This window comes from Oncorhynchus masou, chromosome 1 (assembly GCF_036934945.1).
Source record: "Oncorhynchus masou masou isolate Uvic2021 chromosome 1, UVic_Omas_1.1, whole genome shotgun sequence".
NCBI lineage: Eukaryota > Metazoa > Chordata > Actinopteri > Salmoniformes > Salmonidae > Oncorhynchus > Oncorhynchus masou.
In genome coordinates this window covers 6,358,738-6,385,746 of record NC_088212.1, presented here as the reverse complement: position 1 = coordinate 6,385,746, position 27,009 = coordinate 6,358,738, and the positions used below count along the sequence as shown (strand labels likewise).

The following is a 27,009-nucleotide window of genomic DNA, read 5'->3' as shown; positions in this document are numbered from 1 at the left end:
TTCGGTATACATCTGGCCCTTCTTTGGACGCTGTGTTAACTAACCTCCAAACAAGCTTAAATGCCACACAACACTCCTTCCGTGGCCTCCAACTGCTCTTAAATGCTAGTAAAACCAAATTCATTATTTTCAACCGTTCGCTGACCGCACCACTACTAGCATCACTACTCTGGACGGTTCTGACTTGGAATATGTGGACAACTACAAATACCTAGGTGTCTGGCCCTACTGTAAACTCTCCTTCCAGACTCATATTAAACATCTCCAATCCAAAATTAAATCTAGAATCAGCTTCCTATTTCACAACAAAGACTCCTTCACTCATGCAGCCAAACATACCCTCGTAAAACCCCCCACAATCTATCACAGGGCCTAAACACAATCTATCACAGGGCCTAAACACAATCTATCACAGGGCCTAAACACAATCTATCACAGGGCCTAAACACAATCTATCACAGGTCCAAAATACAATATATCACAGGGCCTAAACACAATCTATCACGGGGCCTAAACACAATCTATCACGGGGCCTAAACACAATCTATCACAGGGCCTAAGCACAATCTATCACAGGGCCTAAACACAATCTATCACAGGGCCTAAACACAATATATCACAGGGCCTAAACACAATCTATCACAGGGCCTAAACACAATCTATCACGGGGCCTAAACACAATCTATCACAGGGCTGAAATACAATCTATCACAGGGCCTAAATACAATCTATCACAGGTCCAAAATACAATATATCACAGGGCCTAAACACAATCTATCACGGGGCCTAAACACAATCTATCACGGGGCCTAAACACAATCTATCACAGGGCCTAAGCACAATCTATCACAGGGCCTAAACACAATCTATCACAGGGCCTAAATACAATATATCACAGGGCCTAAACACAATCTATCACAGGGCCTAAACACAATCTATCACAAGGCCTAAACACAATCTATCAGAGGGCCTAAACACAATCTATCACAGGGCCTAAACACAATCTATCACAGGGCATAAACACAATCTATCACAGGGCCTAAACACAATCTATCACAGGGCCTAAATACAATATATCACAGGGCCTAAACACAATCTATCACGGGGCCTAAACACAATCTATCATGGGGCCTAAATACAATCTATCACAGGGCTGAAATACAATCTATCACAGGGCCTAAATACAATCTATCACAGGGCCTAAACACAATCTATCACAGGGCCTAAACACAATACCCCATCATGTAAAAGTGGAATTATGTTTTTCAAAATGTTTACAAATTAAAAGCTGAAATGTCTTGAGTCAATAAGTATTCAAACCCCTTTGTCATGTCAAGCCTAAATACATTAAGGAGTAAAACTGTGCTAAAAAAGTCACATAAGAAGTTGCATAGACTCACTCTGTGTGTAATAATAGTGTTTAACATGATTTTTTAATGACTATCTCATCTCTGTAACCCACACATACAATTATCTGTACGGTCCCTCAGTCGAGCAGTGAATTTCAAACACAGATTCAACCACAAATACCAGGGACGTTTTCCAATGCCTCACAGAGAAGGACACCTATTGGTAGATGGGTCAAATAAAAACAAAAAGCAGACATTGACTATTCCTTCGAGGGTGAAGTCATTCATTACACTTTGGATGGTGTATCTATACACAAGTCACTACAAAGATACAGGTGTCCTTCTTAACTCAGTTGCCGGAGAGGAAGGAAACTGCTCAGGGATTTCACCATGAGGCCAATGGTGACTTTAAAACAGTTACAAAGTTTAATCGCTATGATTGTATAAAACTGAGGATGGATCAACAACATTGCAGTTACTCCACAATACTAACCTAAATGACTGAGTGAAAAATATTGAATCCATTTTGAATTCAGGCTGTAACCCAACAACATGTGGAATCAGTCGAGGGGTATGAATTCTTTCTGAAAGCGCTGTATGTAGGAGCATATTATTAGTGATTTACTACTGCAGTTCCTAGTGATTTACTACTGCAGTTCCTAGTGATTTACTAATGCAGTTCCTAGTGATTTACTACTGCAGTTCCTAGTGATTTACTACTGCAGTTCCTAGTGATTTACTACTGCAGTTCCTAGTGATTTACTACTGCAGTTCCTAGTGATTTACCACTGCAGTTCCTAGTGATTTACTACTGCAGTTCCTAGTGATTTACTACTGCAGTTTCCAGTGATTTACTACTGCAGTTCCTAGTGATTTACTACTGCAGTTCCTAGTGATTTACTACTGCAGTTTCCAGTGATTTACTGTGCAGTTCCTAGTGATTTACTACTGCAGTTCCTAGTGATTTACTACTGCAGTTCCTAGTGATTTACTGTGCAGTTCCTAGTGATTTACTACTGCAGTTCCTAGTGATTTACTACTGCAGTTCCTAGTGATTTACTACTGCAGTTCCTAGTGATTTACTACTGCAGTTTCCAGTGATTTACTGTGCAGTTTCTAGTGATTTACTACTGCAGTTCCTAGTGATTTACTACTGCAGTTCCTAGTGATTTACTACTGCAGTTCCTAGTGATTTACTACTGCAGTTTCCAGTGATTTACTTTGCAGTTTCTAGTGATTTACTACTGCAGTTCCTAGTGATTTACTACTGCAGTTCCTAGTGATTTACTACTGCAGTTCCTAGTGATTTACTACTGCAGTTCCTAGTGATTTACTACTGCAGTTCCTAGTGATTTACTACTGCAGTTCCTAGTGATTTACTACTGCAGTTCCTAGTGATTTACTACTGCAGTTCCTAGTGATTTACTACTGCAGTTCCTAGTGATTTACTGTGCAGTTCCTAGTGATTTACTACTGCAGTTCCTAGTGATTTACTACTGCAGTTCCTAGTGATTTACTACTGCAGTTCCTAGTGATTTACTACTGCAGTTCCTAGTGATTTACTACTGCAGTTCCTAGTGATTTACTACTGCAGTTCCTAGTGATTTACTACTGCAGTTTCCAGTGATTTACTGTGCAGTTCCTAGTGATTTACTACTGCAGTTCCTAGTGATTTACTACTGCAGTTCCTAGTGATTTACTACTGCAGTTCCTAGTGATTTACTACTGCAGTTCCTAGTGATTTACTACTGCAGTTTCCAGTGATTTACTTTGCAGTTTCTAGTGATTTACTACTGCAGTTCCTAGTGATTTACTACTGCAGTTCCTAGTGATTTACTACTGCAGTTCCTAGTGATTTACTACTGCAGTTCCTAGTGATTTACTACTGCAGTTCCTAGTGATTTACTACTGCAGTTCCTAGTGATTTACTACTGCAGTTCCTAGTGATTTACTACTGCAGTTCCTAGTGATTTACTACTGCAGTTCCTAGTGATTTACTGTGCAGTTCCTAGTGATTTACTACTGCAGTTCCTAGTGATTTACTACTGCAGTTCCTAGTGATTTACTACTGCAGTTCCTAGTGATTTACTACTGCAGTTCCTAGTGATTTACTACTGCAGTTCCTAGTGATTTACTACTGCAGTTCCTAGTGATTTACTACTGCAGTTTCCAGTGATTTACTGTGCAGTTCCTAGTGATTTACTACTGCAGTTCCTAGTGATTTACTACTGCAGTTCCTAGTGATTTACTACTGCAGTTTCCAGTGATTTACTGTGCAGTTCCTGGTGATTTACTACTGCAGTTCCTAGTGATTTACTACTGCAGTTTCCAGTGAGTGTTTCCCCATATCATGGAGACACCATAACAAAGCAGGAGTGGATTCCCACTGAGACAGGAGCACGTGGATGCAGCACGGAATATGTTAACATCCTCCTTATTAGCCCTTAACTGCTTTGTATGATCTGGAGACAACTGGCTTTGGACAACAACACGGTCTGCTTGTAGGAGACCACGACTGAGAATTAGGCTCATCAATTCACACTAAAACAATTGTTATAAGTATTGTACCGACCCTGGGTTTATAAGCGGGGAAATCTACCCTGCCACACGAGCATGATTTTTGCGGCGCAGTCGATAGCGCGCCGGACCTCGGGCTCGAAGGTCGAGGGTTCGAGACCTGCTCCATGCCTGTTTCATTACAGTATTGTAAAATAGGCCTGTTCATTTTATGAATACATTAACCTGGGGCGGCAGGGTAGCCTAGTAGTTAGAGTGTTGGACTAGCAACCAGCAGGTTTCCAGTTCAAACCCCATAAGCTGAAAAGGTACAAATCTGTTAGCCCAGGCAGTTAACCCACTGTTCCTAGGCTGTCATTGAAAATAAGAATTTGTTCTTAACTGACTTGCCTAGTAAAATAAAGGTCAAATAAAATGTCTCTCATTAATAGCAGTCTTTCTAGAGAACTACAATTAATGGTTCATTTTGAATTTTCTAATCTATTGCAATATCTCACCAAAATGTACCTTGGATTCAGAAGCTCTACTATATTGTATTCTATTGTATTCTATTATATTCCCTCATAACAGAACAACTCATGTCGGTAAAGGTAAAGAAATAAGCTATATTGTGCTAAGCAGTGCGCGAGTCTGCCTGCCCTGCAAGTGCGATGTTAAAACTGCGAAACGTCACCTGAGGAACTGTAGGGCTGCAGGACTATAAAGCTGTAGGGCTGTATTGTTGCAGGGCTGTAGTCCTATCTATTTGAAACACCACTGCCACTAACATACACACGCAGTTCTTCATCTTTATATTGTCGCACTCAGGTCGCACCGCAAAGTTTGAACTTTCCCACAGCAACTCTCAGATTTCGACATAAGACTGTCAAGGGATCTCTCTCTCTCTCTAGTTCCGCTATTCATTATTGGTGTGCTGCAGGTCTTTTAAAACATACCTCCTCGTGCGTAAAACGCCGGGCATGCCGCGTCCTGGCACGGAGGAGTGGAAATTGCGCACTGTCAGTTTCATGCTCTTTTGTTGGCCTCATCGTTGCTGTTTGTAGCGCAGGTCGATATTGAGCAGGGCTGGTGTTTGAGAGAGAAAATCCGGATGGATGAGAGAAAGAGCGTCCTTCAGAAGTCCGGCATGCATTAAGCAGTGAGATCATTGTGTTGGTTATAAATATCTCCATGTGTGCCAGGCCAGCCGAACAACTCCAGCAAGCAGCTACAACACCAACGTAGTCTCAGAGCATTTGGTATTATTCTGTATGTAAATCCGGGACAGTCCATTTAGTACATTTTTTAAGTTTCGTATGTTATGTATACATTTGTGGATGTCCATCATCTATTTCGTACAATATGTTACGAATTTTCAGAATGTACAATATCCTACGAATTTGCTAAACATATGGCAGGTTACAAATACCAATTTGTTGGGACTAATCTTAGCAAAGTAGCAAAGTTTCTCATTGGCTAAACATGTCCCTGATGGGATTCGATCACACAACCTTTGGGTTGCTAGACGTTCCGGTAACACTTCGATTCATTCACCCCGAATCAACCACCCTCCATTCATTTTTACCTTATTAATTAAGGTAAAAGTTTTTTTTGTTGTCTTATGTAACCATACCAAACGTAACATATCATACTAATTTGATTGTCCCGGATTTACATTTACTATGTTACATCTTGTCTATGAGACCAGTCTGACAATATACAACGCCTCGCTGCACGAGCTCTGCTGGAACTGGATGTGTGCGGTGTGCGCACTGTTCCTCGTGCACTGGCACTGCACATTAGAGAGCTCAAGAACCACAACAACAAAATGCCATAAGGGGAAGAAGTGGCCCAGCAGAGCCAGAGAACACACAGTTTCCTTTTTTCTTGTTGTTGGAAGAATGATTGTTCCTCTCTCTCTTTTTATCTTCGCTCTGCTGCAGTTGATTTGCGCAGCTGTGGTCGCCGTCTCCGCCGTAGTAATCACTGGATCGGTTAAATACGTCTCCTTGGAGGACCAACTTCTGGAAGAGGGTACTATCAGTGGTTCAGGACGCAGGACTTGCAGGCTGTACTGTCGGGTTGGCATTGGTTTCCATCTCCAGATCCACACTGACGGAAGAGTGAACGGCAGTCATGAACCTAATCAGTTGAGTAAGTTATTATTATTAAACCATTCTTCTATGGCCAGGCCTCTCAAGTGGATATTTATGTTAATTATCCATAAAGTGCGAGTGGAGAGAGAAGGTCGTGCTGAAATGGAAGACTATTGCTTACTGATTACATTGCTAGGTTTCCAACATGAAATTATTATACATTATTGCATGAAGTTCTCTCTGAACTATAATGTTTAGGCTATTACTATGTATCCTGAAACAGGTGTCCCATCATATTTCCATGAGCCATTTCGACTATAATTGTAGTATATTTAAGCAATAAGGCACGAGGAGGTGTTTTATATGGCCAATATGCCACAGCTCAGGGCTGTTACGCACGACGCAACGTGGAGTGCCTGGATACAGCCCTTAGCCGTCGTATATTGGCCATATACCACAAACCACCAGAGATGCCTAACTGCTACAATAAACTGGTTACCCACGTAATTAGAGCAGTAAAAAAATAAACGTTTTGTCATAGAGAGCTCAAGAACCACAACAACAAAATGCCATAAGGAGAACGGTCTGATATACCACGGGCTGTCAGCCAATCAGCATTCAGGGCTTGACCCACCCAGTTTATAATTACTTATGTATAACCATGAGATGTTTTTAGGAATAGCAAGTCACTGTGGAAGGATTGTGTTATGTGAAGCTTAAATAAATATACTAAATAATACATACATCGTTTATTTATAGGGTTCTGATTCGTAGCATATCTAGCTACACATGTCAGTCACAGTCCGCGATAGTAGCTCTGCCATTCCTACACCTATCCTTAGCCTCGGGTTACCGGTTACCCTCAGGAGCTGTTGACTGGAGTATGGACTGGGCCTGTATTACAGAAAGTGTCTCAGAGAAGGAGTTCTGATCTAGAATCACTTTGAATTTCAGATCACAATGAATGCAATTGTATAAACGGGGGAGACCTGCTCCTAGATCAGCACTCTGACTCCGAAACACTTTGTGGATTACGGGCTCCGGCCATCTGTCTGAAATGCCTTGTATGTGACTCTTTGGGACATTGACAGGTCTGTATTGTGTAACAGGTGTAGCAGAAGAGACCAGGATGTTTTGGATTGGACTTCAGTATGATTGTCATCACAACAATGCAATGTGCAACATGGTTGGATGGCTGTCATTGGCTCTGTGTGTTACCATGCTGGGGACATACTAGCTTCCTTATTCTAGTTTCCTCAGTCTAAAAGTGTTTTGAATTCATATTTAAAAATTTTTTTTTTTTTTTTAAATTTTATAACAATAATAAAAATTGTTAATGCCAAAAAGTTTATCAAATAATGTTACTCTGGATGATGATGTAATTGATGGACAGACTCTTGTAATTTGATATATTATCAGATATAATAATATGATCTTATAGGCTAACTATTATATACTATTTTACAATTATATTATAATTGTATTATATTATTATAATTATATAATTATATTATATACTATTTTACATTTCAAAGAGGACCAGTCACCTATAGTAATTCTATAGTAAAACTTGTTTAAGATCAAAACAGTGACCCACTCTATTGATGTAATAACAGGAATCTGGAGAAAAAATTTGTCTGTGTGTCTCCAGTCGACAAATCAAAATTGTATCGGTCATATACACATGGTGTGTCTCTGGCCTACATGTCGCCTACACGTAAATCAGCATTTGACCTTTAGTAGACTTCCTCAACCCCAGACATCTACTGACTCTCATTTCCTTTAGTAAACTGTTTAAAAGCTGACCATGAACATACTGTAAATCTTCTCTTTCTCTGTTTTCTTTTCATGGTCTGCTTTTAGAGGTCTTTGTCACATTACAGTACCTGGAAACATCGTTGTTTTCAAAGCGACGGTCTGGTCATCTGTGAATCTTTTCGGTGGTCTTTTTTTATTTTCATAAAGTCTTAATTTCTCTCCATTTAAACTTAAATAAAATAACGTATAATAATGCCTCATGAGCTTAGCGCAACTATCTTACCCTACCAAAATATAAGGATACATATTTCTGGCCCTGTCCTTCAGCTGTACCAAAACAAGCGGTGGGTGAATACCAGAACGTAGGTTTAATGTGTCTGCTGTTCTATCAGAGACAACAGCAAGATGGGGAGTCCGTGACTTGACCACTTGACAATCGAGTCTCATATTATCATAATTCATTGGATTTGATATTGATTATTATTATTTTTTTTTACATTTTGTAATGTAGTCTACTCTCATCAACGTCAATGCATGATTAACAAGTTCTTGAGTATTGTGTTTGTCTCAACTTTGATGGAGGGATACTGAAGCTGGCTAGCAGGCATTCTGATTACACATACTCAGTAACACATACAATGGTAATACAGTGTTATTGCTCTAGTGTAATTACTGGTACTACAGTGTTATTGCTCTAGTGTAATTACTGGTACTACAGTGTTATTGCTCTAGTGTAATTACTGGTACTACATTGTTATTGCTATAGTGTAATTACTGGTACTACATTGTTATTGCTCTAGTGTAATTACTGGTACTACAGTGTTATTGCTCTAGTGTAATTACTGGTACTACAGTGTTATTACTATAGTGTAATTACTGGTACTACATTGTTATTGCTCTAGTGTAATTACTGGTACTACAGTGTTATTACTATAGTGTAATTACTGGTACTACATTGTTATTGCTCTAGTGTAATTACTGGTACTACAGTGTTATTGCTCTAGTGTAATTACTGGTACTACAGTGTTATTGCTATAGTGCAATTACTGTGACTACAGTGTTATTGCTATAGTGTAATTACTGGTACTACAGTGTTATTACTATAGTGTAATTACTGGTACTACAGTGTTATTGCTATAGTGTAATTACTGGTACTACAGTGTTATTACTATAGTGTAATTACTGGTACTACAGTGTTATTGCTATAGTGTAATTACTGGTACTACAGTGTTATTGCTATAGTGTAATTACTGTGACTACAGTGTTATTGCTATAGTGTAATTACTGGTACTACAGTGTTATTGCTATAGTGTAATTACTGGTACTACAGTGTTATTACTATAGTGTAATTACTGGTACTACAGTGTTATTGCTATATTGTAATTACTGTGACTACAGTGTTATTGCTATAGTGTAATTACTGGTACTACAGTGTTATTGCTATAGTGTAATTACTGGTACTACAGTGTTATTGCTATAGTGTAATTACTGTTACTAAACAGGTATAAGATCAACTTAATGGAAAGTGTTACTGAGATTCGAGTTATGATTACTAAGAACATGAGGTTGCTGTTACGTCAGGGTAGTAAGGTGGCTGTAGTTACCGAGGTAACGCCAGGGTAGTAAGGTGGCTGTAGTTACCGAGGTAACGCCAGGGTAGTAAGGTGGCTGTAGTTACCGAGGTAACGTCAGGGTAGTAAGGTGGCTGTAGTTACCGAGGTAACGTCAGGGTAGTAAGGTAGCTGTAGTTACCGAGGTAACGCCAGGGTAGTAAGGTGGCTGTAGTTACCGAGGTAACGTCAGGGTAGTAAGGTGGCTGTAGTTACCGAGGTAACGTCAGGGTAGTAAGGTAGCTGTAGTTACCGAGGTAACGCCAGGGTAGTAAGGTGGCTGTAGTTACCGAGGTAATGTCAGGGTAGTAAGGTGGCTGTAGTTACCGAGGTAACGTCAGGGTAGTAAGGTGGCTGTAGTTACCGAGGTAACGTCAGGGTAGTAAGGTGGCTGTAGTTACCGAGGTAACGTCAGGGTAGTAAGGTGGCTGTAGTTACCGAGGTAACGTCAGGGTAGTAAGGTAGCTGTAGTTACTGAGGTAACATCAGTGTAGTAAGGTGGCTGTAGTTACTGAGGTAACGTCAGGGTAGTAAGGTGGCTGTAGTTACCGAGGTAACGTCAGGGTAGTAAGGTGGCTGTAGTTACCGAGGTAACGTCAGGGTAGTAAGGTGGCTGTAGTTACCGAGGTAGCGTCAGGGTAGTAAGGTGGCTGTAGTTACTGAGGTAACGTCAGGGTAGTAAGGTGGCTGTAGTTACCGAGGTAACGTCAGGGTAGTAAGGTAGCTGTAGTTACTGAGGTAACATCAGTGTAGTAAGGTGGCTGTAGTTACTGAGGTAACGTCAGGGTAGTAAGGTAGCTGTAGTTACTGAGGTAACATCAGTGTAGTAAGGTGGCTGTAGTTACTGAGGTAACGTCAGGGTAGTAAGGTGGCTGTAGTTACCGAGGTAACGTCAGGGTAGTAATGTGGCTGTAGTTACTGAGGTAACGTCAGTGTTAAAACGGGGCTGTAGTTACCAAGGTAACGTCAGTGTTAAAACGCAGCTGTAGTTACTGAAGTAACATCAGGGTAGTAAGGTGGCTGTAGTTACTGAGGTAACGTCAGGGTAGTAAGGTGGCTGTAGTTACCGAGGTAACGTCAGGGTAGTAAGGTAGCTGTAGTTACTGAGGTAACATCAGTGTAGTAAGGTGGCTGTAGTTACTGAGGTAACGTCAGGGTAGTAAGGTGGCTGTAGTTACCGAGGTAACGTCAGGGTAGTAAGGTGGCTGTAGTTACCGAGGTAACGTCAGGGTAGTAAGGTGGCTGTAGTTACCGAGGTAACGTCAGGGTAGTAAGGTGGCTGTAGTTACTGAGGTAACGTCAGGGTAGTAAGGTGGCTGTAGTTACCGAGGTAACGTCAGGGTAGTAATGTGGCTGTAGTTACTGAGGTAACGTCAGTGTTAAAACGGGGCTGTAGTTACCAAGGTAACGTCAGTGTTAAAACGCAGCTGTAGTTACTGAAGTAACATCAGGGTAGTAAGGTGGCTGTAGTTACTGAGGTAACGTAAGTGTAGTAAGGTGGCTGTAGTTACCGAGGTAATGTCAGGGTAGTAAGGTGGCTGTAGTTACTGAGGTAACGTCAGGTTAGTAAGGTGGCTGTAGTTACCGAGGTAACGTCAGGTTAGTAAGGTGGCTGTAGTTACCGAGGTAACGTCAGGGTAGTAAGGTGGCTGTAGTCACCGAGGTAACGTCAGGGTAGTAAGGTGGCTGTAGTTACTGAGGTAACGTCAGGTTAGTAAGGTGGCTGTAGTTACCGAGGTAACGTCAGGGTAGTAAGGTGGCTGTAGTTACTGCAGTGACAGCATTGTTGTTTAGAGAATTTCATTAATTGCTTTGTAATTGTAATATAATGGAGTTTAGTATTTTTTTGTTATTACACAAGTAGAATGAGTAACAGTCCCTATAATGAACTAGATCATATCTAAATCCTTTTAGAGGGACCAAGGTGTGAACTAGCATTTCTTTGATGGCTGCTGCCAACTGGCTGCCGCTCTGTTAATGAAACAAGGACATCCATCAGTCCCTGCAAGGTTTTTTCAGATAGAAAAGAGAGAGAGAGAAATAGAGAAAGAGAGACAGAAAGAGAGAGACAGAGAGAGAAAGAGAGACAGAAAGAGAGAGCTCATCCCTCGGCAGTAGTACTGTAGACTACTTTGTCGGCGACCTCAACCCAGAGTCTCTCAGAGCCTTCACAGTCAGCCCACTGACACCTCTCTCAGAGCCTTCGCAGTCAGCCCACTGACACCTCTCTCAGAGCCTTCACAGTCAGCCCACTATAACACCTCTCTCAGAGCCTTCACAGTCAGCCCACTGACACCTCTCTCAGAGCCTTCACAGTCAGCCCACTGACACCTCTCTCAGAGCCTTCACAGTCAGCCCACTAACACCTCTCCCAGAGCCTTCACAGTCAGCCCACTAACACCTCTCTCAGAGCCTTCACAGTCAGCCCACTAACACCTCTCTCAGAGCCTTCACAGTCAGCCCACTAACACCTCTCTCAGAGCCTTCACAGTCAGCCCACTGACACCTCTCTCAGAGCCTTCACAGTCAGCCCACTGACACCTCTCTCAGAGCCTTCACAGTCAGCCCACTGACATCTCTCTCAGAGCCTTCACAGTCAGCCCACTGACACCTCTCTCAGAGCCTTCACAGTCAGCCCACTGACACCTCTCTCAGAGCCTTCACAGTCAGCCCACTGACACCTCTCTCAGAGCCTTCACAGTCAGCCCACTAACACCTCTCTCAGAGCCTTCACAGTCAGCCCACTGACACCTCTCTCAGAGCCTTCACAGTCAGCCCACTAACACCTCTCTCAGAGCCTTCACAGTCAGCCCACTGACATCTCTCTCAGAGCCTTCACAGTCAGCCCACTGACACCTCTCTCAGAGCCTTCACAGTCAGTCCACTAACACCTCTCTCAGAGCCTTCACAGTCAGCCCACTGACACCTCTCTCAGAGCCTTCACAGTCAGCCCACTGACACCTCTCTCAGAGCCTTCACAGTCAGCCCACTAACACCCCTCTCAGACCACAGCAAAATCACAATCTACTTGAACAATGCTCAACCATGAAGTATCAAAGCCAAACAAACTGTGTGCTATTAAGAAATACTATAGATTTAAGGAGGTGGTGTAGAAACCTACCAAAAAAAACAATTGACCAACAACAAATTAAATTCCTCCTACACATGTTTTCTTGCTATAGTGAAGGTTTAAACTTAGCAGTACGAAGCCTGAACAATATATTTGACCTATCAGCTAACATACCAAATGTAAAAAAATTCTAGCAGAAAACCTAAGAAAACTAAAAACAGTGAGAAATGTTTTGATGAGCAAAAAAAATTACACAAGAAAGAAATTAAGAAAACCTATCCAGCCTTAAAACACAGAGACCAAGAAAACGAGAACGGACGTCTTCACTATGGCGAAACACAAAAAAACAGTACAGAAATGCACTAACAAAAGAGAAGGAACCACACGTCAGAATACAGCTCAATGCGATTGAAGAAGCCATAGAATCAACCACTTCTGGAAAAATTATTGTTACAATATTTTACTGTGTTACTATTTTTATTCCTTGACTTTATTTTATTTTTTATTTTTGGGCTTGTAAGGAAGCATTTCACAGTAAGGTTTACACCTGTTTTATTTGGCGCCCGTGACAAACATATCAAATCAAATCAAATGTATTTATATAGCCCTTCGTACATCAGCTGATATCTCAAAGTGCTGTACAGAAACCCAGCCTAAAACCCCAAACAGCAAGCAATGCAGGTGTAGAAGCACGGTGGCTAGGAAAAACTCCCTAGGAAAAACTCCCTAGAAACACAAGTTGATGTAATTTGAAATTGGAACACACTAAACAAACAACACAAAGATATATCTATTTAACATGGAGATGTATAGGTAAACCACTTCTCCAACTTGTTTGGCAATATAACAAAGAACCCAGAGCAAACACAGATAAATACAAATACTGTATCAATTGCAAAACTTATAATGAACGATTAAAGACTACCAGAACCCACTGGATTCTCCAATTATATTGGATGAAATTAAAATGTTTAAAAAATCCAATCCTAAAGGGCCTGTGGTGTTGATGGTATTCGAGATAAAATGATAAAACATACAGAACAAAAATTCAAATGTTCTATTCTTAAACTCAACATTATCCTCCGCTCTGGCATCTTCCCCAATATTTATATTCTTAAACTCAACATTATCCTCAGCTCTGGCATCTTCCCCAATATTTATATTCTTAAACTCAACATTATCCTCAGCTCTGGCATCTTCCCCAATATTTATATTCTTAAACTCAACATTATCCTCCGCTCTGGCATCTTCCCCAATATTTATATTCTTAAACTCAACATTATCCTCCGCTCTGGCATCTTCCCCAATATTTATATTCTTAAACTCTTCAACATTATCCTCCGCTCTGGCATCTTCCCCAATATTTATATTCTTAAACTCTTCAACATTATCCTCAGCTCTGGCATCTTCCCCAATATTTATATTCTTAAACTCTTCAACATTATCCTCCGCTCTGGCATCTTCCCCAATATTTATATTCTTAAACTCTTCAACATTATCCTCCGCTCTGGCATCTTCCCCAATATTTATATTCTTAAACTCTTCAACATTATCCTCAGCTCTGGCATCTTCGCCAATATTTATATTCTTAAACTCTTCAACATTATCCTCCGCTCTGGCATCTTCGCCAATATTTATATTCTTAAACTCTTCAACATTATCCTCCGCTCTGGCATCTTCCCCAATATTTATATTCTTAAACTCTTCAACATTATCCTCCGCTCTGGCATCTTCGCCAATATTTATATTCTTAAACTCTTCAACATTATCCTCCGCTCTGGCATCTTCCCCAATATTTATATTCTTAAACTCTTCAACATTATCCTCAGCTCTGGCATCTTCGCCAATATTTTGAACCAAAGTTTGTTCATCCCAACCCACAAATGCGGAGACAAAGTTGACCCCAATAATTACAGCGTCAACAGTAACCTCGGAAAAGTCCTCTACATTATCATCAACACGTCCTTAGTAAAAAACTATGTCCTGAGCTTGTTGTTAAAATTGGCTTCATACCAAAATATCATACGACAGACCACGTATACACCCTGCACACCCTTATTGACAAACAAACAAACAAATAAACAAAAACAAAGTCTTCTCATGTTTTGTTATCTTTTGACTCACTTTAGAATGAGGATCTGCTATACAAATCGATGGAAAGCAATGTTGGGGGTGGGGGTTTAAATTGTCAATAAACACACAGATTATTTTCCTCATGGCCGTGGGGTGAGACAGGGATTCAAGCTTGAGACCCACCCTCGTCAAAACAGTGTTCAAAACATCAGGAACTCTTTCCATGACATAGACTGACCAGGTGAAAGCTATGATCCCATATTGATGTTACCTGTTAAATCCACTTCTAGATGAAGGGGATCAGTGTAGATGAAGGGAAAGTCAGGTTAAAGAAGGATTTTTTAAGCCTTGAGACAGGGAATGTGTATGTGTGCCATTCAGAGGGTGAATGGGCAAGACAAAAGATTTAAGTGCCTTTGAAAAGGGTGTGGTAGTAGGTGCCAGGCCGCACCGGTTTGTGTCAAGAACTGCAACGCTGCTGGGTTTTTCACGCTCAACAGTTTCCTGTGTGTATCAAGAATGATCCACCACCCAAAGGACATCCAACTTTACACAACTGTGGGAAGCATTGGTGTCAACATGGGCCAGCATCCCTGTGGAACGCTTTAGACACAGGATCGCTGTGGAACGCGTTTGGACACCTTGTAGACTCCACGAAGAATTGAAGCTGTTCTGGCGGAAAAAGGGGGTGCAACTCAGTATCAAGGTGTTCCTAATGTTTTGTACACTCAATGAATTGGTGAGGCACTAGAACAGTCTGCATCTTTATGATGTGAACCCTAGAAAATCCTAGAAATATGTTTGCTATGCCAAAAAGCCCCTTTGAATTGAATTTTGAGAGAGAGAGAGAGAGAGAGAGAGAGAGGGCGAGAGGGAGAGAGAAAGAGGGAGAGGGAGAGGGAGAGAGAGAGAGAGAGAGAGAGAGAGGGAGAGAGAGAGAGAGAGAGAGGGAGAGAGAGGGAGAGAGAGAGAGAGGGAGAGAGAGAGGGAGAGAGAGAGGAGAGAGAGAGAGAGGGAGAGAAAGAGAGAGAGGGGGAGAGGGAGAGAGAGAGAGAGAGAGAGAGAGAGAGAGAGAGAGAGAGGCAGAGAGAGAGAGAGAGAGAGGCAGAGAGAGGCAGAGAGAGAGAGAGAGAAAAATAGAGACACAGAAAGAAAGAAACAGAGAGAATAACCCTAGAAAATCCTAGAAATAGTATATACTGATGTATTGTTGTATTGATGTTTCTGATTCTGTTCTCAGGTGTCCTGGAGCTCTTTGCGGTTTCTCAGGGGGTCATTGGTATCCGAGGAGTCTACAGCAACAGATTTTTAGCCATGAACAAGAGAGGAAGGCTACATGCTATCGTAAGTATCCTATTTATTACATAGTGCACAACTTTTTCCCAGGACCCATTGGGTGCCTTTTTGGATTCCATTATGGGTGCCATTTTGGATTCCATTATGGGTGCCATTTTGGATTCCATTATGGGTGCCATTTTGAGAAGAGACTCGCAGAAACTCCATTGTTTCTTGTCCTGAAATGAATTTGGCCTGAACACTAAAAGAGATGAAAGCCACAGTTTGGCCTCAGATCTGTTTGTTCTGTGTTGCCACAATGGGACCAGGCTTGAAAGTCATGGCACTGACAACAAATGTGAACCATCTTGAGAATTGCAGATTCATTTTCTTTTTAATTAAACTCTGAAAGACTTTAAATCTGTACCCAGCAGTCAGTCAGCTAGCCAGCCAGCCAGCCAGCCAGCCAGCCAGTAAGCAAGCAACCTCTGTGGACAGACAAATAAATTGCTACTTTGTAAGCAGGCCTGCCAAACAGCCAGCCAGTCAGCCAGACACCCAAGCAGAAAGCCATACTGCTACTTTGTGAGCAGGCCAGACAAATAGCCAGCTAGTCAGCCAGCCACCCAAGCAGATAGCCACACTGCTACTTTGTAAGAAGGCCAGCCAAGCAGCCAGCCAGCCACCCAGGCAGAAAGCCACACTGCTACTTTGTAAGAAGGCCAGCCAAGCAGCCAGCCAGCCAGCCATGCAGGCAGAAAGCCACACTGCTACTTTGTAAGCAGGCTAGCCAGTCATCTAGCTCTGCTGACAGTCATCTGAAGGGAGCCTGGCCTGACCGGGTAGATAGCCTCACTGTTAGCATGTGTTAATGGGCAGTCCAGATAGTCCGGTCTAGGAAGGCTGATCATATATATAGATGGAGAGAGAGAAAGAGAGAGAGCGAGAGAGTGAGAGAGAGAGAGAGAGAGAGAGAGAGAGAGAGAGAGAGAGAGAGAGAGAGAGAGAGAGACAAAGCATGTGAATGAGACAGAGAACAAAAGAAAGAGTGAGGGAACGAGACAGAGAGAAAGAGACAGCGAGGCAGACAGAGCGAGCCCGTAAAAAAAAAAAAAGACATTTACATTTTACATTTAAGTCATTTAGCAGACGCTCTTATCCAGAGCGACTTACAAATTGGTGAATTCACCTTCTGACATCCAGTGGAACAGCCACTTACAATAGTGCATCTAAGTCATTAAGGGGGGGGGGGTGAGAAGGATTACTTATCCTATCCTAGGTATTCCTTGAAGAGGTGGGGTTTCAGGTGTCTCCGGAAGGTGGTGATTGACTCCGCTGTCCTGGCGTCGTGAGGGAGTTTGTTCCACCATTGGGGGCCAGAGCAGCGAACAGTTTTGACTGGGCTGAGCGGGAACTGTACTTCCTCAATGGTAGGGAGGCGAGCAGGCCAGAGGTGGATGAACGCAGTGCCCTTGCTTGGGTGTAGGGCCTGATCAGAGCCTGGAGGTACTGCGGTGCCGTTCCCCTCACAGCTCCGTAGGCAAGCACCATGGTCTTGTAGCGGATGCGAGCTTCAACTGGAAGCCAGTGGAGAGAGCGGAGGAGCGGGGTGACGTGAGAGAACTTGGGAAGGTTGAACACCAGACGGGCTGCGGCGTTCTGGATGAGTTGTAGGGGTTTAATGGCACAGGCAGGGAGCCCAGCCAACAGCGAGTTGCAGTAATCCAGACGGGAGATGACAAGTGCCTGGATTAGGACCTGCGCCGCTTCCTGTGTGAGGCAGGGTCGTACTCTGCGGATGTTGTAGAGCATGAACCTACAGGAACGGGCCACCGCCATGATGTTGGTTGAGAACGACAGGGTGTTGTCCAGGATCACGCCAAGGTTCTTAGCGCTCTGGGAGGAGGACACAATGGAGTTGTCAACCGTGATGGCGAGATCATGGAACGGGCAGTCCTTCCCGGGAGGAAGAGCAGCTCCGTCTTGCCGAGGTTCAGCTTGAGGTGGTGATCCGTCATCCACACTGATATGTCTGCCAGACATGCAGAGATGCGATTCGCCACCTGGTCATCAGAAGGGGGAAAGGAAAAGATTAATTGTGTGTCGTCTGCATAGCAATGATAGGAGAGACCATGTGAGGTTATGACAGAGCCAAGTGACTTGGTGTATAGCGAGAATAGGAGAGGGCCTAGAACAGAGCCCTGGGGGACACCAGTGGTGAGAGCGCGTGGCGAGGAGACAGATTCTCGCCACGCCACCTGGTAGGAGCGACCTGTCAGGTAGGACGCAATCAAGCGTGGGCCGCGCCGGAGATGCCCAACTCGGAGAGGGTGGAGAGGAGGATCTGATGGTTCACAGTATCGAAGGCAGCCGATAGGTCTAGAAGGATGAGAGCAGAGGAGAGAGAGTTAGCTTTAGCAGTGCGGAGCGCCTCCGTGATGCAGAGAAGAGCAGTCTCAGTTGAATGACTAGTCTTGAAACCTGACTGATTTGGATCAAGAAGGTCATTCTGAGAGAGATAGAGGGAGAGCTGGCCAAGGACGGCACGTTCAAGAGTTTTGGAGAGAAAAGAAAGAAGGGATACTGGTCTGTAGTTGTTGACATCGGAGGGATCGAGTGTAGGTTTCTTCAGAAGGGGTGCAACTCTCGCTCTCTTGAAGACGGAAGGGACGTAGCCAGCGGTCAGGGATGAGTTGATGAGCGAGGTGAGGTAAGGGAGAAGGTCCCCGGAAATGGTCTGGAGGAGAGAGGAGGGGATAGGGTCGAGCGGGCAGGTTGTTGGGCGGCCGGCCGTCACAAGAAGCGAGATTTCATCTGGAGAGAGAGGGGAGAAAGAGGTCAGAGCACAGGGTAGGGCAGTGTGAGCAGAACCAGCGGTGTCGTTTGACTTAGCAAACGAGGATCGGATGTCGTCGACCTTCTTTTCAAAATGGTTGACGAAGTCATCTGCAGAGAGGGAGGAGGGGGGGGGGGAGGAGGATTCAGAAGGGAGGAGAAGGTGGCAAAGAGCTTCCTAGGGTTAGAGGCAGATGCTTGGAATTTAGAGTGGTAGAAAGTGGCTTTAGCAGCAGAGACAGAGGAGGAAAATGTAGAGAGGAGGGAGTGAAAGGATGCCAGGTCCGCAGGGAGGCGAGTTTTCCTCCATTTCCGCTCGGCTGCCCGGAGCTCTGTTCTGTGAGCTCGCAATGAGTCATCGAGCCACGGAGCGGGAGGGGAGGACCGAGCCGGCCTGGAGGATAGGGGACATAGAGAGTCAAAGGATGCAGAAAGGGAAGAGAGGAGGGTTGAGGAGGCAGAGTCAGGAGAAAGGTTGGAGAAGGTATGAGCAGAGGGAAGAGATGAAAGGATGGAAGAGGAAAGAGTAGCGGGGGGGAGAGAGAGCGAAGGTTGGGACGGCGCGATACCATCCGAGTAGGGGCAGTGTGGGAAGTGTTGGATGAGAGCGAGAGGGAAAAGGATACAAGGTAGTGGTCGGAGACTTGGAGGGGAGTTGCAGTGAGGTTAGTGGAAGAACAGCATCTAGTAAAGATGAGGTCGAGCGTATTGCCTGCCTTGTGAGTAGGGGGGAAGGTGAGAGGGTGAGGTCAAAGAGGAGAGGAGTGGAAAGAAGGAGGCAGAGAGGAATGAGTCAAAGGTAGACGTGGGGAGGTTAAAGTCGCCCAGGACTGTGAGAGGTGAGCCGTCCTCAGGAAAGGAGCTTATCAAGGCATCAAGCTCATTGATGAACTCTCCGAGGGAACCTGGAGGGCGATAAATGATAAGAATGTTAAGCTTGAAAGGGCTGGTAACTGTGACAGCATGGAATTCAAAGGAGGCGATAGATAGATGGGTAAGGGGAGAGAGAGAGAATGACCACTTGGGAGAGATGAGGATCCCGGTGCCACCACCCCGCTGACCAGAAGCTCTCGGGGTGTGCGAGAACACGTGGGCGGACGAAGAGAGAGCAGTAGGAGTAGCAGTGTTATCTGTGGTGATCCATGTTTCCGTCAGTGCCAGGAAGTCGAGGGACTGGAGGGAGGCATAGGCTGAGATGAACTCTGCCTTGTTGGCCGCAGATCGGCAGTTCCAGAGGCTACCGGAGACCAGGAACTCCACGTGGGTCGTGCGCGCTGGGACCACCAGATTAGGGTGGCCGCGGCCACGCGGTGTGGAGCGTTTGTATGGTCTGTGCAGAGAGGAGAGAACAGGGATAGATAGACACATAGTTAACAGGGTACAGAAGAGGCTACGCTAATGCAAAGGAGATTGGAATGACAAGTGGACTACACGTCTCGAATGTTCAGAAAGTTAAGCTTACATAGCAAGAATCTTATTGACTAAAATGATTGAAATGAAACAGTACTGCTGGAGTAGGCTAGCTGGTAGTGGCTGCGATGTTGACACTACACTAATCAAGTCGTTCCGTCGAGTGTAATAGTTTCTACAGTGCTGCTATTCGGGGCTAGCTGGCTAGCTAGCAAGGTTGATTGCGTTCCGTTACTTAAAAGAACGACAATAGCTGGCTGGCTAACCTAGAAAATCGCTCTAGGCTACACAATTGTCTTAGATACAAAGACGGCTATGTAGCTAGCTAGCTACGATCAAACAAAACAAACCGTTGTACTGTAATAGTTACTACAGTGCTGCTATTCGGGGGCTAGCTGGCTAGCTACGTTAGAAGAACGACAATAGCTGGCCAGCTAACCTAGAAAATCGCTCTAGACTACACAATTGTCTTAGATACAAAGACGGCTATGTAGCTGGCTAGCTACGATCAAACAAATCAAACCGTTGTACTGTAATGAAGTGAAATGAAAATGTGATACTACCTGTGGAACGACGCGGAATGTTGACCGGGTAGTTGGAGTTCAATTCGGTAGAGGTTGGTTAGCTGTTGGCTAGCTAGCTAGCAGCATTTCCTAGACAGAGAGAAATTGAGAGAGAGAAATTGAGAGAGAGAAATTGAGAGACAGAGAGAGAGAGAAATTGAGAGAGACAGAGACAGAGACAGAGAGAAACAGAGAGAGAGAGAGAAATTGAGAGAGAGAAATAAAGAGACAGAGAAAAATTGAGAGACATAGACAGAGAGAGACAGAGAGAAACAGAGAGAGAGAGAGAAATTGAGAGAGAGAAATTGAGAGACAGAGAAAAATTGAGAGAGACATAGACAGAGAGAGACAGAGAGAAGCAGAGAGAGAGAGAGAAATTGAGAAAGACAGAGAGAGAGAGACAGAGAGAGAGACAGAGAGAGAGAAACAAAGCGTGTGAATGAGACAGACAGAGAGAGCGAGAGATAGGTAGAGCAAGAGAGGGAGAGAGAGAGAGAGAAACAAAGGGATAAATGTGAAGTAGAGTGCTATAAGCCTCTGCAGACACAGTGGACAATTATAGTCCAGCTGTATAGGATCCATCAGTGTAGAATTAGTCTGGATTCCCCCCTCTCGCACACACACACACACACACACACACACACACACACACACACACACACACACACACACACACACACACACACACACACACACACACACACACACACACAATACCAATTCTCCGCTGATGTATCCTATACAGCTGGATTAACACTAAATGTCCCCTGTGTCTGCTGCGGTTTAAAGGACTCTACTTCACCACAGACAGACTCTATAGGACTCTACTTCACCACAGACAGACTCTATAGGACTCTACTTCACCACAGACAGACTCTATAGGACTCTACTTCACCACAGAGAAGACTCTATAGGACTCTACTTCACCACAGACCTACTCTATAGGACTCTACTTCACCACAGACCTACTCTATAGGACTCTACTTCACCACAGACCTACTCTATAGGACTCTACTTCACCACAGACCTACTCTATAGGAGTCACAGACAGACGAGCCCCCCGACCAGACAGACGAGTCCCCCGACCAGACAGACAAGTCCCCCGATCAGATGAACCCCCCCCTCGACCAGACAGACGAGCCCCCCGACCAGACAGACAAGTCCCCCGATCAGATGAACCCCCCGACCAGACCGATGAGCCCCCGACCAGACAGACGAGCCCCCCGACCAGACAGACGAGTCCCCGGATCAGATGAACCCCCAACCAGACAGACAAGCCCCCGATCAGATGAACCCCCCCTCGACCAGACAGACGAGCCCCCGACCAGACAGACGAGTCCCCCGATCAGATAGACGAGTCCCCGACCAGACAGACGAGTCCCCCGATCAGATAGACGAGTCCCCCGACCAGACAGACGAGTCCCCCGAGCAGATAGACGAGTCCCCCGATCAGATAGACGAGTCCCTCGACCAGACAGACGAGCCCCCGACCAGACAGACGAGTCCCCGATCAGATAGACGAGTCCCCCGACCAGACAGACGAGTCCCCCGATCAGATAGACGAGTCCCCCGATCAGATAGACGAGTCCCCCGACCAGACAGACAAGCCTCCCAACGAGACAGACGAGCGTCCCGACCAGACAGACGAGCCCCCCGATCAGACAGACGAGTCCCCCGACCAGACAGACGAGCCCCCCGACCAGACAGACGAGTCCCCTGACCAGCCAGACTAGTCCCTCGACCAGACAGACGAGTCCCCTGACCAGACAGACGAGTCCCCTGACCAGACAGACGAGTCCCCCAACCAGATGAACCCCCCGACCAGACAGTCGAGCCCCCCGACCAGACAAACGAGCCCCCAGACCAGACAGACTAGTCCCCCGACCAGACAGACGAGCCCCCCGACCAGACAGACGAGCCCCCCGACCAGACAGACGAGTCCCCTGACCAGACAGACGAGCCCCGACCAGATGAACCCCCGACCAGACAGACGAGCACCCCGACCAGACAGACGAGTCCCTCGACCAGACAAACGAGTCCCCTGACCAGCCAGACGAGTCCCCCGAACAGACAGACGAGTCCCCCGACCAGACAGACGAGCCCCCGACCAGACAGACGAGTTCCCCGATCAGACAGACGAGCCCCCCGACCAGACAGACGAGCCCCCGAACACAGACAGATGAGCCTCCCGACGAGACAGATGAGCCCCCGACCAGACAGACGAGCCCCCCGACCAGACAGACGAGTCCCCCCGACCAGAGAGACGAGCCCCCCGACCAGACAGACGAGCCCCCGACCAGACAGACGAGTCCCCCCGACCAGAGAGACGAGCCCCCGACCAGACAGACGAGCCCCGACCAGACAGACGAGCCCCCGACCAGACAGACGAGTCCCCCGACCAGAGAGACGAGTCCCCCGACCAGAGACGAGCCCCCGACCAGAGAGACGAGCCCCGATCAGAGAGACGAGCCCCCGACCAGACAGACGAGCCCCGATCAGACTGACGAGTCCCCCGACCAGAGACGAGTCCCCCCGACCAGAGACGAGCCCCCGACCAGACAGACGAGCCCCCGACCAGACAGACGAGCCCCCCGACCAGACAGACGAGTCCCCCCGACCAGAGAGACGAGTCCCCCCGACCAGAGAGACGAGCCCCCGACCAGACAGACGAGCCCCGATCAGACTGACGAGTCCCCCGACCAGAGAGACGAGTCCCCCCGACCAGAGAGACGAGCCCCGACCAGACAGACGAGTCCCCCCGACCAGACAGACGAGTCCCCGACCAGACAGACGAGCCCCGACCAGAGAGACGAGCCCCGATCAGAGAGACGAGCCCCCGACCAGACAGACGAGCCCCCGATCAGACTGACGAGTCCCCCCGACCAGAGAGACGAGTCCCCCCGACCAGAGAGACGAGCCCCCGACCAGACAGACGAGCCCCCGACCAGACAGACGAGCCCCCGACCAGACAGACGAGTCCCCCCGACCAGAGAGACGAGTCCCCCGACCAGAGAGACGAGCCCCCGACCAGACAGACGAGCCCCCGACCAGACAGACGAGCCCCGACCAGACAGACGAGTCCCCCCGACCAGAGAGACGAGTCCCCCGACCAGAGAGACGAGCCCCCGACCAGAGAGACGAGTCCCCCGACCAGAGAGACGAGCCCCCCGACCAGAGAGACGAGTCCCCCGACCAGAGAGACGAGCCCCGACCAGAGAGACGAGTCCCCCGACCAGAGAGACGAGCCCCCCGACCAGAGAGACGAGCCCCCCGACCAGAGAGACGAGTCCCCCCGACCAGACAGACGAGTCCCCCGACCAGACAGACGAGCCTCCTGACGAGACAGACGAGTCCCCCGACCAGAGAGACGAGTCCCCCGACCAGACAGACGAGTCCCCCGACCAGACAGACGAGCCTCCTGACGAGACAGACGAGTCCCCCGACCAGAGAGACGAGTCCCCCGACCAGACAGACGAGTCCCCCGACCAGACAGACGAGCCTCCTGACGAGACAGACGAGTCCCCCGACCAGAGAGACGAGTCCCCCCGACCAGACAGACGAGCCCCCCGACCAGACAGACGAGCCCCCGACCAGACAGACGAGTCCCCCGACCAGAGAGACGAGTCCCCCGACCAGAGAGACGAGCCCCCCGACCAGAGAGACGAGTCCCCCGACCAGAGAGACGAGCCCCCCGACCAGAGAGACGAGTCCCCCGACCAGAGAGACGAGCCCCCGACCAGAGAGACGAGTCCCCCCGACCAGAGAGACGAGCCCCCGACCAGAGAGACGAGCCCCCCGACCAGAGAGACGAGTCCCCCGACCAGACAGACGAGTCCCCCGACCAGACAGACGAGCCTCCTGACGAGACAGACGAGTCCCCCGACCAGAGAGACGAGTCCCCCCGACCAGACAGACGAGTCCCCCGACCAGACAGACGAGCCTCCTGACGAGACAGACGAGTCCCCCGACCAGAGAGACGAGTCCCCCCGACCAGACAGACGAGTCCCCCGACCAGACAGACGAGCCTCCTGACGAGACAGACGAGTCCCCCGACCAGAGAGACGAGCCCCCCGATCAGACTGACGAGATGTAATCAGTCTGTCATATTTAATATTCAGATGTTTTCAGTGGCAGTTTATTGTCTGGAGTAATGGGCAAGTAGACAGATGTGTATTAAACTGTTTTATCTACCCAGTCAGCCACGACAAACAACGTCTCTTCTAAGGTCAAAGGGTCACCTGGATTTATTGAGCAACCGATGGAGGGAGGGAGGGAGGGACGGCGGGGAGGGAGAGAAAGAGAGAATTAAATAAGTCCTAGTAAACATTATACATTTTTTACTGATCTATCTTGGTACTGAAGAGTTGGTGAGGCGGTAGAGATCATAAATCTAGCTATGCCACACCTTGGAGCTCTGCCAACCCATACAGGTTATTATATCTGGTGGGAGCTCTGTCTAACCATACAGGTTAGTATATCTGGTGGTAGCTCTGTCTAACCAGATGGAGAGGGGTAGGATTGAGTATAGATATGGATCGTAGAGCAGGGGGATATGTAACGGTAATACTGTATGTGCTGGCGAGGTGCTTGTTAATGTTAATGTTGAAGATTATTTTTACATTGGGGAAATTGAGACATAATCGTTGTGTAACCGCTGTGTAATCGCTGTGTAATCGTTGTGTTACCGCTGTGTAATCGTTGTGTAACCGCTGTGTAATCGTTCTGTAATCGCTGTGTAATCGTTGTGCAACCGTTTTGTAACCGTTGTCTTATCGCTGTGTAATCGTTGTGTAATCGTTGTGTAATCGCTGTGTAATCGCTGTGTAACCGTTGTGTAATCGTTGTGTAACCGCTGTGTAATCGTTGTGTAATCGTTGTGTTACCGCTGTGTAATCGTTGTGTAACCGCTGTGTAATCGTTGTGTAATCGTTGTGTAACCGCTGTGTAATCGCTGTGTAATCGTTGTGTTACCGCTGTGTAATCGTTGTGTAACCGCTGTGTAATCGTTCTGTAATCGCTGTGTAATCGTTGTGCAACCGTTTTGTAACCGTTGTCTTATCGCTGTGTAATCGTTGTGTAATCGTTGTGTAATCGCTGTGTAATCGCTGTGTAACCGTTGTGTAATCGTTGTGTAACCGCTGTGTAATCGTTGCGTAACCGTTGCATAATCGTTGTGTAACCGTTGTGTAACCGTTGTGTAGATCTCTGTAACATTATGTGTATTTGTTTTCCAGGAGCGATTCACGGACGACTGTAGGTTCTGGGAGCGTTTCCAGGAGAGCAGTTACAACACTTACGCCTCAGTGTTGCACCGGAACCACCGGACGGGACGGGACTGGTACGTGGCCCTGAACAAGAGAGGAAAATCCAAGATGGGCTCCAGCCCCAGGGTCAAATCCCAGCACGTTTCCACGCACTTCCTCCCCAGGCTCCATGTGCACAACCTGCAGAGAGTTCGTGGTTTCACCATCACCGACAGGAGCAAAGAGAGGAGGAAAAACCAGCCGCCACTGATCAAACCGCCCTCGCAACCATACAGGGATGTTAATTCAGAGACAGGGAAGAGGGTGCAGACTGTCAAGTACTGGCCCAAGTTTCGGTTTGGATAGACTATGAAGTGATGAGGGAGGAAGTAATACAAACTGTATGTGCGTTATATGGATTGACAGGATGGATTACTGGCCAACATAAACATGGACATGACACCTGTTGCCCTCAACAACAACAACAACAACAACAACAACAACAACAACAAAAATCGCTGAACTTTTACTTTGCGTTATTTCAAAGCATTCCAGATGACATAAAATAGTGATTTAAAAACCAAAGGGGCTGTAACATGCAGTCATTAAGCTTTGTGATTGTACAGCTATGATGGTTACAACTGCTTCCCGAAGGTGGTCGCCTTCAGGCCAATTAAAAACACAACGTGCGTAAACTACTTCATATATAGTTAGAAACACAACATGCGATAACTAGTTCATATATAGTTAGAAACACAACATGTGATAACTAGTTCATATATAGTTAGAAACACAACATGCGATAACTAGTTCATATATAGTTAGAAACACAACATGTGATAACTAGTTCATATATAGTTAGAAACACAACGTGCGATAACTAGTTCATATATAGTTAGAAACACAACTTGCGATAACTAGTTCATATATAGTTAGAAACACAACATGTGATAACTAGTTCATTTATAGTTAGAAACACAACGTGCGATAACTAGTTCATATATAGTTAGAAACACAACGTGAGGTACATTACATTATCAAAAGACACCTGCTCATTGAACATCTCATTCCAAAATCATGGGCATTAATATGGAGTTGGTCCCCCCCTTTGCTGCTATTACAGCCTCCACTCTTCTGGGAAGGCTTTCTACTAGATGTTGGAACATTGCTGCAGAGACATTGCTGCTTCCGTTCAGCCATAAGAGCATTAGTGAGTTGAGGCACTGATGTT

General features: G+C 46.2%; 1 protein-coding gene across 1 annotated transcript; it reads left to right on the top strand.

The window, feature by feature from the left end:
• The first annotated feature begins 5,746 nt into the window (after positions 1–5,746).
• On the top strand, positions 5,747–26,574 carry LOC135545060 (fibroblast growth factor 5-like). The gene is made up of 3 exons (XM_064972730.1): positions 5,747–5,999; positions 15,693–15,796; positions 25,770–26,574. The coding sequence occupies exons 1-3, from the start codon at positions 5,747–5,749 to the stop codon at positions 26,142–26,144; spliced, it is 732 nt and encodes a 243-aa protein (XP_064828802.1). The 3' UTR covers positions 26,145–26,574.
• Positions 26,575–27,009: the final 435 nt, after the last annotated feature.

Bases quoted from the DNA above. Each gene is read 5' to 3' on its own strand.
- LOC135545060 (XM_064972730.1), top strand. From the start codon at position 5,747: ATGATTGTTCCTCTCTCTCTTTTTATCTTCGCTCTGCTGCAGTTGATT. The intron at 6,000-15,692 runs GTAAGTTATTAT...TTCTGTTCTCAG, and splicing joins TCATGAACCTAATCAGTTGA to GTGTCCTGGAGCTCTTTGCG. The intron at 15,797-25,769 runs GTAAGTATCCTA...TTTGTTTTCCAG, and splicing joins GAGGAAGGCTACATGCTATC to GAGCGATTCACGGACGACTG.